The 11984-nt window shown below is 48.2% G+C and overlaps 1 protein-coding gene across 4 annotated transcripts in view; it reads left to right on the top strand.

The window, feature by feature from the left end:
- Window positions 1-2446: 2446 nt before the first annotated feature.
- Window positions 2447-11984, top strand: part of LOC119971815 (AMP deaminase 3-like) — an 80169-nt gene continuing 70631 nt past the window's right edge. Inside the window, exon 1 of one of the 4 annotated variants that reach the window (XM_038807993.1) lies at window positions 2447-2464. Coding sequence is in view for 1 of the 4 variants with exons in the window: in XM_038807989.1 (XP_038663917.1) it covers window positions 4475-4496 (22 nt within the window). In the remaining 3 variants the exon portion in view is untranslated. Of the gene's footprint in view, window positions 2465-2643; window positions 2699-4344; window positions 4497-6152; window positions 6172-11984 lie in introns of those variants that run through there. The other 3 variants (XM_038807990.1, XM_038807989.1, XM_038807992.1) reach the window with 3 other exon arrangements.

Genomic DNA, 11984 nt, shown 5'->3' with positions numbered 1-11984 from the left:
CAGGAAATGCGGGAAATTTTCAGTAGGTCTGACAACAACTGTGGAGACGGAAATAGAGTTAATGTTTCAGATCTGTGACCTTTCATCAGAATCATAATGAGATAAATTACCAGCTAACCTGTTTTTTAGTGATGCTGGTTGAGGGAAAAATATTAACCTGGACATGTGGAACACATAGAGAATGGGAGAGGGAGTAGATCATTCAGCCATTGAGACTGCTCCATCATTCAACATGATCATGGCTGATCCTCTATCTCAAAGTTGTATTCCAAAGCTCTCCGCTACCCCTTGACACCTTTAGAGTCTGTGAGGACTTCTCTGCGATCTTTTACTTTTCCTTCAGAAGGTGAATGGATTTTGGTTTAATGTCTCATTTGAAAGGTGCCACTCCCAGCAGTGTAGAATCCACCTCCATCAGTGCAGCACACCCTCAGTATTGCTTCTCTGACAGTGCGGTGCTTCCTCAGTACTGTCCCTCTGACATGCAGTACTCCCTCAGAATTACCCATCCAACTGTGCAGAACTCCCTCAGTACCGCCTGTCAACATTACAGTGCACCCTCATTACTGCTCCTCTGGTGGTGCAGCAGTCCCTCAGTACTGCCCCTCCAACATTACAGTGCACCCTCATTACTGCTCCTCTGGTGGTGCAGCAGTCCCTCAGTACTGCCCCTCCAACATTACAGTGTACCCTCATTACTGCTCGTCTGGTGGTGCAGCAGTCCCTCAGTACTGCCCCTCCAACATTACAGTGCACCCTCATTACTGCTCTTCTGGTGGTGCAGCAGTCCCTCAGTACTGCCCCTCCAACATTACAGTGCACCCTCATTACTGCTCCTCTGGTGGAGCAGCAGTCCCTCAGTACTGCCCCTCCAACATTACAGTGTACCCTCATTACTGCTCGTCTGGTGGTGCAGCAGTCCCTCAGTACCGCCTGTCAACATTACAGTGCACCCTCATTACTGCTCCTCTGGTGGTGCAGCAGTCCCTCAGTACTGCCCCTCCAACATTACAGTGTACCCTCATTACTGCTCGTCTGGTGGTGCAGCAGTCCCTCAGTACTGCCCCTCCAACAGTACAGTGTACCCTCATTACTGCTCCTCTGGTGGAGCAGCAGTCCCTCAGTACTGCCCCTCCAACAGTACAGTGCACCCTCATTACTGCTCCTCTGGTGGTGCAGCAGTCCCTCAGTACTGCCCCTCCAACAGTACAGTGCACCCTCATTACTGCTCCTCTGGTGGTGCAGCAGTCCCTCAGTACTGCCCCTCCAACATTACAGTGCATCCTCATTACTGCTCCTCTGGTGGTGCAGCAGTCCCTCAGTACTGCCCCTCCAACATTACAGTGTACCCTCATTACTGCTCCTCTGGTGGTGCAGCAGTCCCTCAGTACTGCCCCTCCAACATTACAGTGTACCCTCATTACTGCTCCTCTGGTGGTGCAGCAGTCCCTCAGTACTGCCCCTCCAACATTACAGTGTACCCTCATTACTGCTCCTCTGGTGGTGCAGCAGTCCCTCAGTACTGCCGCTCCAACATTACAGTGCACCCTCATTACTGCTCGTCTGGTGGTGCAGCAGTCCCTCAGTACTGCCCCTCCAACAGTACAGTGTACCCTCAGTTTTGCCCTTTGGACCACAGTACTGCAACCCAGCCCTACCAGCACCCCCACCGCCCCAGATTACCAATTGCAATAAAATTGAGCGGTGACATAATAAAGGAATTCAAGATCATAAGGTGTTTCGATAGAGCAAATATGATGAAGCTATTCCCTCTGGCAAGTGGGTCAGTCACCAGAGGTTATAGCTTTAAAATATTTGGTAAAGGAACTCGATAGGAAATGATGAGAATTATTTTTCACAAAGAGGTGTGTTAGATCTGGAAGGGACAATCTGGAAGAACAGTGGAATCAGATTTCACAGATTTCAAAAGACTTGCATTTAATGGGAAAATAAAACTTTTGGGCTATGGGAAAGGGTAGGGGAGTGGGACTAATTGTCACGGCTGTTTCTCTACTGTACTCTCAAAGTATGATTCTGTGAGTCTCGGATTTGCAAACACAGATTTTGTTGTGAATTCAATGGGTAGTCCTGTTAAAAGCCATTTTATCTACTTCATAATGGAAGCTTTGCTGCATTAGATACTAATCAATGCTCCTGGCTCCTCTTAATTGTATCCAGTTACATGATCAGCTGAATTAGTTTAACAATATACAATCAATAATTTTGTTAAAATTTTCCTCACTGTTTCACCAGTTCATAAATCTTCAAATATTTCCGGAATGTGGCTGGTGATTATTAATGGGTCTCCCAGAGCAGGAACTGAGTGCCATTCAGTGCAATCAGGAGAGAGAGAGGAGAGAGAGAGAGAGAGAGAGAGAGGGTGATAAAGATACACCTCTTGCATTGCCGTTATAAAGAGGGCTGGTGCTGTACTTGTATTGAGTGGGTTCCTGAGTCACTCCAGGTAAGATCTTTCCTTGTGCAGTCTCAGTCCTGAATATTTCCGTCAACTGTCCAAGACATGAACACCTTAAAATTAAATAACTTTCTGTAGCAGACCCCCTTAAAACAATCTGATCAAACCCTGGAGCTGTCTGGCTTATTCGGTGACTGAGGGAAGGTGTGACTCAGTCAAGAAGGAGGGGAGAGTGAGGTTTCGCTGCTGGTTGCCAGGGATTACTATTGCCCGACTGAAGTGGTAAGTTCAACCTTCAAAAGAACAAATGCCAGCTCCTCAATGTTGTCGGGCCATCAGCGATTCTATAGGGAGTGACACTGGTGGAATGAATGCGGAATTGGGTAGTTGGAGTTGGAATTCTTTCTGCCATTTCCAGTTCAAACAGATTGAGCCTTTGCGAGCTGGTAGGAACATGACTGAGGGGTTGGGATTGTTGCTGGGGTGGTGTCAGTGAGTTTCCAGTGGCTGGGTGATTATAATCTTACTCATGGTATTGTGGTGAGTGTGAGGCTGGAAACTGGACACCCGCTGCCTGCTGGAGCCAGTAACCCAGTCCGGCTTTGTACCCACCTCAGCAAACCCGGGGGGGGGGGGGGGGGGGGGGGATCCCTGATATTCGTCCAGGAAGAGGGGCTGAGCAGACAAATACCTTGAAGGTATAGCGGCACCACAAACGAAGGTTGCGTTTCATCAGAGGGAAGAGGGACGCAGAGAAACAAGACAAACCAAGTATTTACATTCTGGGCATTATGTGAAAGTGAAAGCGACTCCATATTGCTGTCACATTTAAGAAAATATTTCAGAGGAGGGACTCACAGCCTTGTATTACTGTAATGCCCATGTTTGTGACTTACTGCAGACTAATTTATTAGTTTCTAAGGATTTTAGTAACTCCAAGTGTTCCTTTTAATGCTAGTGTCCTCATTCATTTATATGGACCAGCCATATTTTTGTTTTTAAATAATAATCTTTATTGTCACAAGTAGGCTTACATTAACACTACAATGAAGTTACTGTGAAAAGCCCCGAGTTGCCACATTCCGGCGCCTGTTCGGGTACACTGGGAGAATTCAGAATGTCCAAATTACCTAACAGCACGTCTTTCGGGACTTGTGGGAGGAAACCGGAGCACCCGGAGGAAACCCACGCAGACTCAGGGAGAATGTGCAGACTCTGCACAGACAGTGACCCAAGCCGGGAATCGAACCTGGGACTCTGGCGCTGTGAAGCAACAGAGCTAACCACTGCGCTACCATGCCACCCATATAAATACTATGGCTACAGGAACAGGTCAAAGAACAGCCTGGGAATCCTGAAGTGATTAACACACCTCCTGACTTTGTCCACCATCTATAAGGCACAAGTCAGGAGTGTGATGGGACACTCTTAATTTGCCTGGATGAGTGCAGGTCCAACACACCCAAGAAGCTTGACACCATCACCATCCAGGACTAAGCAGCCTGCTTGATTGGCAACCCTTCCACCACCATCAACATTTATTCCCTCCACCACGGACAGATGCAGAGTGGCAGCAGTGTGTACAATGTATATGATGGACTGTAGCAACTTTCCAAGGCTCCTTAGGCAGTACCTTCAATATCCAGGACCATTAGAAGATACCACCACCTGGAAATTCCCCTCCAATCCACACACCATCCTGGAGCTCACTCCCTAACAGCACCGTGGGTGTACCTACAAAGACCACACGGATTGAAGAAAGCGGCTCAATACCACCTTCTCAAGGGTAATTAGGGATGGGGACAGCCAGCGACACTGACCTCTCATGAATGAATTAAAAATGACCCCTGTCCCATTATTGTCCCTGGGTATGAAATTGAGTGGAATTCCCTCTCCCTGCGAGCTGGCTGCTATTTGCTGCTGATCCGTTCGGCTCCAGCCTGTGGCGGTGCCTCAGCTTCTTAAAATAGCGCAAGCCCCCGGAATAAAACCCGGAGCGGCGGGTCATTGCAAAGCATCGCCGGCTGGGACACACCGGGACCCGGAGAGGGAGCGAGAATGGCCGGGACTCCGATCATAGGTAAAGGGGCAGGGGAGAGAGTGAGAGGCGGGAGGGGACAGAGACAGTTCCTCTTTCACAAGCCTCGCCTCCCTGGCTGAACAATATTGGGACCCTGTCCCTGGGAGGTGAGACTGAGCAGGAGCGGGCTGCGGTTCTGATACAATTCTGGGGAGTGTCTCCCGGCCTGACTCAGTCTTCTCTGTTAGTGTCTGTATTCGGGGGGCAGCAGTTTCTGCATTAGGATGTTTTTGTTGTGGAGACTAGGAATGAGTTGGGTATGAATCTTTCAAAGATTTGCATTACTAAAACGCACCCCCTCCAAATCTGGAAGTATCAGTCCCACTATCAGGGTCAGTGTAAGTATTTTTGAAGTGGTAGCAATGTAGGAAAAACTATCCCCGAACAATCGTGTCAAAATAGGACAGGGCCTATAGAGTTAAAGACAGGGACAACATCATCCCTCTGGATAAGTTCACCTGCAGTACCCCGGAGCCAAGTTATACTGCAGGCAGTCAGCAGCTCTGGATTCATTGCAGTTTCAAAGTTACAGGAGATTCTGATCGAGTAAGTAAGGAGAAGCTGTGTCCTCTAGGGGCGGGGAGTCAGGATGCAGAGGACACAGGTTTAAGATGACTTGGCAACAAAAAACAGGGAGGAGATTTTCTTCTGTGTTGCAAGAGTTGTGTTGATCTTGCAGACCCTGTCTGAAAGGGCACTGGAAGTAGAGTCAACATCAACTTTCAAAGAATCGTCACAATGCAGAGCGAGGCCATTTGGCCCATCGACTGCACCGTCCCTTCTGAAGAACACCCTACCTCGGCCAAATCCCCCGCCATATCCCCGTAACCCCACCTAACCTTTGGACACTAGGGGGGAATTTAGCGTGACCAATCCACCTAACCTGCACAGCTTTGGACTGTGGGAGGAAACGGGAGCATCCGGAGGAAACCCACGCCGACACGGGGAGGAACATGCAAACTCCTCACAGTCACCCGATGTCAGGATTGAACTCGGATCCCTGGAGTTGTGAGGCAGTAGTGCTAACCACTGTGCCATTCGGAATTGGATAAATACTTGCAAAGGAATGATTTGTAGGCAGTGAGGAAAGAACAGCGGAGTGGTGGCACAGTAGTTAACAGTGCTGCCTCACAGAGCCAGGGACCCGGGTTCAATTCTGACCTTAGGTGACTGGCTGTGAGGAGTTTGCACTTTGTCCCTGTGTCTGTGTGGGTTTCCTCCGGGTGCTCCTGTTTCCTCCCACAGCCCAAAGGTGCGCACGTTAGGTGGATTGGTGATGCTAAATTGCCCCTAAAGTGGGGTTATAGGGTTTGGGGATTGAGGTGCGGGCGTGGGCTGAAGTAAGGTGCCTCTTCAAAGGGCCTGTGCAGACTCGATGTGCCAAATGGCTTCCTTCTGCACTGTAGTGATTCTATGATCACAGATTTATTATTATTATTTATTTATTATTTGCACAGCTCTTTCAGAGAGCTGGCTGCAAGTACTTGTCTAAATGGCCTCCCTCCTTCTGTGCTTACCATTTTATGACTACACAGTCTGACCTTTCAGTGAGCCAGATCTGAGTTCCTCAATTCTACAGTGAATTTGTTTAAAGATTCCAATCCTCAACTGAGAATCCACTTGGAGGAGAAAATGGTAAAAGAAGATGTGATCGAGGTTTGAGAGAGTAAACAGGGTAAGGACACTTTTGGGCAGTCAATGCTGGTTAATGTAATAATACAGAGTGAACAGGGAGAGAAATGAGGAGAAATATCTTTACACAGAGACTGTTCGACCATGGAATGCTTTACCAAGAGAGTGGCAGAAGCAGAGACCCTTACAGGGTATCAGGGCAGAGCAGAACATGGGAATAATTTGGGATTAATACAGGGTTATTGGGAGAGAGTGGGGCAGTGGGATTACTTTGTCATTGATACAAGGTTATGGGGAGAGACTGGGACACAGGGATTACTTAGGGATTCATCATAGAATCTACAGTGCAGAAGGAGGCCATTTGGCCCATCGAGCCTGCACCGGAAAAACTCCCAACTTAAGCCCACGCCTCCACCCTATCCCCGTAACGCAGTAACCCCACCAACCTTTTTTGGACACTAAGGGCAATTTAGCATAGCCAATCCACCTAACGTGCACATCTTTGGATTGTGGGAGGAAACCGGAGCACCTGGAGAAAACCCACACAGATATGGGGAGAACTTGCAGACTCCGCACAGACAGTGACCCAAGCCAGGAATCGAACCTGGGACACTGGAGCTGTGAAGTGACAGTGCTAACCACTGTGCTACCACTGATGCAGGGCTATGGTGAGAGATTGGGGCAGTGAGACTAATTTGTGATTGATACAAGGCTAAGGGGAGAGAGCTGGACACTGGGATTACTAAGAGCTGGTTTAGCTCAGTGGGTTAGACAGCTGATTTGTGATGCAAAACAAGGCCAGCAGCATGGGTTCAATTCCAGCTTACCCGAACAGGCGCCGGAATGTGGCGACTAGGGGCTTTTCACAGTAACTTCATACTTGTGACAATAAAAGGTTATTGTTATTATTATTACTTTGGGATTGATACAGGACCATGAGAAGGGAGAAGGACAGTGGAATTAGATTAGAGTCATAGAGTCATAGATGTTTGCAGCATGGAAACAGGCCCTTCGGCCCAGCTGGACCATCCCGCACAGTTTCCATCACTAAACTAGTCCCACTTGCCCGCATTTGGCCCATGTCCCTCTATATCCATCCTGCCCATGTAACTGTCTTGCTGCTTTTAAAAAGACAGAATCATACCCGCCTCTATCACTGCCTCAGGTAGCCCGTTCCAGATGCTCACCACCCTCTGTGTGAAGAAATTTCCCCTCTGGTCTCTTTTGTATCTCTCTCCTCTCCCCTTAAACCTATGCCCTCTAGTTCTAGACTCCTCTACCTTTGGGAAATGATGTTGACTATCTACTTCACCTATGCTCCTCATTATTTTATAGACCTCTATAAGATCACCCCTAAGCCTCCTACGCTCCAAGGAAAAAAGTCCCAGCTCATCCAGCCTCTCCTTATAACTCAGACCATCAAGTCCTGGTAGCATCCTCGTAAATCTCTTCTGCACTCTTTAAAGTTTAACAATATCCTTCCTATAATAGGATGACCAGAACTGAACACAGTATTCCATGTGTGGTCTTACCAATGTCTTGTACAACTTCAACAAGAGGCCCCAACTCCTGTATTCAATATTCTGGTCAATACAACGTAGCATGCTGAATGCCTTCTTCACCATCCTGTCCACCTGTGACTCCACCTTCAAGGGGCTATGAACCTGTACTCCTAGATCTCTTTGGCTGTAACACTCCCCAACTCCCTACCATTAACTGAATAGGTCCTGCCCTGATTTGATCTACCAAAATGCATCACCTCACATTTATCCAAATGAAACTCCATCTGTCATTCATCGGCCGCCTGGCCCAATTGGTCAAGATCCTGTTGCAATCTGATATAACCTTCTTCACTATCCACTATGCCACCAATCTTGGTGTCATTTGCAAACTTACTAACCATGCCTCCTACATTCTCATCCAAATCATTTACATATATATAAAACAAATCACAGTGGACCCAGCACCGCTCCCTGAGGCACACCGCTGGTCACAGGCCTCCAGTTTGATAAACAACCCTCCACAACCGCCCTTTAGCTTCGTTCGCCAAGCCAATTTTGTATCCAATTGACTACCTCACGCTGGATTCTATGAGATTTAACCTTTTGCAACAACTTACCATGCGGTACCTTGTCAAAGGCCTTGTTAAAGTCCATGTCACCAACGTCGACTGCACTGCCCTCATCTACCTTCTTGGTTACCCCTACAAAAAACTCAATCAAATTTGTGAGACATGACTTTCCCCTTAAAAAGCCATGCTGACTTTCCCTAATTAGCCCTTGCCTGGCTAAATGTCTGTAGATCCTGTCCCTCAGAATACATTCCAACAACTTACCCACTACAGAAGTAAGGCTCACCGGTCTGTAGTTTCCAGGCTTATCCATACAGCCCTTCTTAAACAACATTTGTTACCCTCCAATCTTCAGGCACCTCTCCTGTGGCTGTCGATGATTCAAATATCTCAGCTAGGGGGCCGGCAATTTCCTCCCTCACCTCCCACAACCTCCTGGGATACATTTAATCAGGTCCCGGGGATTTATCTACCTTGATCAGCTTTAATACCTCCAGCACCTCCTTCTCTGTAATATGTACACTCCTCAAGACATCACTTTTTATTTCCCCAATTTCCCTAACATTCGTACCTTTCTCAACAGTAAATACTGACAAGAAATATTCATTTAGGACCTCTCCCATCCCTTGTGGATCTGCAAATAGATGATCTTGTTTATCCTTAAGAGACCCTACCCTCTCCCTAGTCACCCTTTTACCCTTTATGTATCTGTAAAAACTCTTTGGATTTTCCTTTGCCTTATCTGCCAAGACAATCTCATGTCCCCCTTTTGCCCTCCTGATTTCTCTGTTAACTCTACTCCGACATGCCCTATACTCTTCAAGGGATCCACTTGATCCCAGCTGCCTATGCACGTTATATGCCTCCTTCTTCCTTTTGACCAAGACCTCAATATGCTGAGTCATCCAGGGTTCCCTACTTCTACCAGCCTTACCCTTCACTCTGAGAGGAATGTGCTCACCCTGAACCAATTTGAAAGACTCCCACTTACCAGCTATGCCCTTGCCTGTAAACAGGCTCCTCCAATCAACTTTTGAAAGTTCCTGCCTGATACCATCGAAAGTGGCCTTGCCCCAATTTAGAATTTTAACTTTTGGGCCAGAACCAGCATTCTCCTTAGCTATCTTAAAACTAATGGAATTATGATCACTGGTCCCAAAGTTTTCCCTCACTAGCACTTCCGTCACCTACCCTTCCTTATTCCCCAAGAGGAGGTCAAGTTTTGCCCCCTCTCTAGTCGGGTCATCCACATATTGAATGAGGAATTCTTCCTGAATACACTCAACAAATTCCTGCCCCCCCCCCCAAACCCCTAGTGCTGTGGCTGTCCAGTTAATGTTGGGGAAGTTAAAGTCCACTACTATTACCACCCTATTTTTCCAGCAACTATCTGTAATCTTACATATTTGCTTTTCGATTTCCCGCTGACTATTTGGGGGCCCAGAATACAGTCCTATCAAAGTGATCTCACCCTTCTTATTTTTCAGTTCAACCCATATAGACTCAGTGGGTGAATCCTTTGATATATCCTCCCTCTCTACTGCCGTGATGTTGTCCCTAATCAAAAACGCATCTCCCCCTCCCCTCCTATATCCGGGTCTATCTTTCCCATAGCATCTCTACCCCTACCATTCCTGCCCCTCCTTTAGCCATGTTTCAGTAATAGCTATATCCCAGTCCCATGTACCTATCCATGCCCTGAGTTAATCTGCCTTGCCCGTTGGGCCTTTTGCATTAAAATAAATGAAGTTCATCTGTGGCTTCCACTTTTCTCCTTACTGGCTTTTTTTTCTATCCCCTCTTTATTACCCTCTGACTTCCTGCATTGATTCCCATTGATACAAGGCTATGTGAAGAGTGCAGGAAAGTGAGATGAGTTTTAGATTGATACAGGATTTTAAGGAGAGGGTGGGAAATTGGGATTACTTATAGATGGATACAGGAATATGGTGAGAGACCGATACAGTTTAGGATTGATGCAGTGCTATGAAGGAGGTTTTGTAGCACAGTGGGTAGCAACTAATGGATGGCCAATGTGGATCACATTGGTGCCAACAACAAGGGGTTGACCCCCCACATTCCGGATGGGGTGGATTCGGGACCCCCCCTCCTTGTGGCGCAGATCGTGGCATTTATGGGTCTGACCAGCCTTTGGCCAGAGAACTAAAGGAGATGGCTATGAGGAGATAGCGAGGCAATGGGGTTAGTTTTAGGATTAAGGTAACACTATTGGGGGGGGGGGGGAGTGAAACAGTGGGATTAGTTTGGGATTGTTCTGGTAAAGATCAAGTGATATAAGAAGCGGAATTACTTCTCCCTGTGCTTTAAATTTCTGTGGTTCAGTGTGACGCTATAACTGTGTGTGTAATCTGTGTATTTGGTTAATCTGTGGTTCAGAGGAACGTTCTGTTGTCTAACCTGTAACACCACTAACTGACAATGTCAAGATTTCAGAGCTATAATTCTGGAAATACTGGGATGAATTCTCCGCCTCCGGTTGCGGGTTTCTGATGCAGCGGAAAATCGAGCGTCGGGCTAAAAAAAGGGGGTCGATGCTCCGGTCCCCTGCCGGCGGCAGCGAGCTGCAATGCCCGCACCAGCGGGAGGATACAAATTGCCCATCTGAACCCATTTGCATCCAATCAACAGGCTGGAAGCCCGATTCTCCACACTCCCGTGATGCTCCAGCCCTCTTGGCCGGGATTCACGCAGGCGTGGATTGGTGCAAGTATTTCCCACTCTGGCCCTAACGCGGTGGACCCCACGGTGGGTCAAGTGGGTATGTATTTAACGTTTGTACCCCCCAAAGTCCATTAGAAGACCCCCTCCCCACAGCACAATTCATGCCAATTCCAGCCCCCTATATGAGAGACCCCCCATATGAGAGACCCCCCCATATGAGAGACCCCCCCATATGAGAGACCCCCCCATATGAGAGACCCCCCCATATGAGAGACCCCCCATATCAGAGACCTCCCCATATCAGAGACCTCCCCATATCAGAGACCTCCCCATATCAGAGATTCCCCCTCCCCCATCAGTCACCCCTGCCTGGAAGTTAAAGAACAGTCCAGGCAGAAACAGTGAGAAATCACAGCCCCTTACACCTGCTGCCTCGGACAGAAGTATTGAAAGAAGCAGCTGTTACTTAATAGAAAGCCAAAATACATCACCAGGCTTTAAACCCCCTCAGATCCTTTGATCTGCGAGACTCCTGTTCGCTTTCAAAGAGAAATAGGTTTTAGTAGGCTATAACCAACAGGATAATAGCTTCCCGCAACTAAGTGTCTGGATCGTCCATTTTCATTTCCTTTCACGCTTGAATATATCTCAAGTACCCTGCTTTGAACCACACTGTTTATAAGCATCTAGCTATGATTGACAGATCTTCACCCCAACAAAAGAGGTCTAGGGCGCGATTCTCCGCTCCCAACGCCGGGTGGGAGAATCGCGGGAGGGCCCCCCTGACAAATTTCATGCCGCCCCGGTGCCCCCTGCGATTCCCCCCCCCCCGCTCGGAAGAATCGCCGCTCGACGCTTTTCACGGCGAACGGCGATTCTCCGACCCGGATGGGCCGAGCGACCTGCCATTCGCGGCCGTTTCACAATGGCGGCAAACACACCTGATCACTGCCGTCGTGAAACGGGAGTGAGAAGCCCGTTTGGGGCTTGTAGGTGGCCTAGCAAGGAAAGAGCACCACGACTGTGCTCGGGAGGGGACAGGCCCGCGATCGGTGCCCACCGATCGTCGGGCCGGCGTCCAAATCGGACGCACTATTTCCCCT

Source organism: Scyliorhinus canicula, chromosome 9 (genome assembly GCF_902713615.1).
Source record: "Scyliorhinus canicula chromosome 9, sScyCan1.1, whole genome shotgun sequence".
In the NCBI taxonomy this organism is placed as follows: domain Eukaryota; kingdom Metazoa; phylum Chordata; class Chondrichthyes; order Carcharhiniformes; family Scyliorhinidae; genus Scyliorhinus; species Scyliorhinus canicula.
Note: the sequence above shows the minus strand (reverse complement) of the source record. Positions and strands in the feature narration are given on the sequence as shown.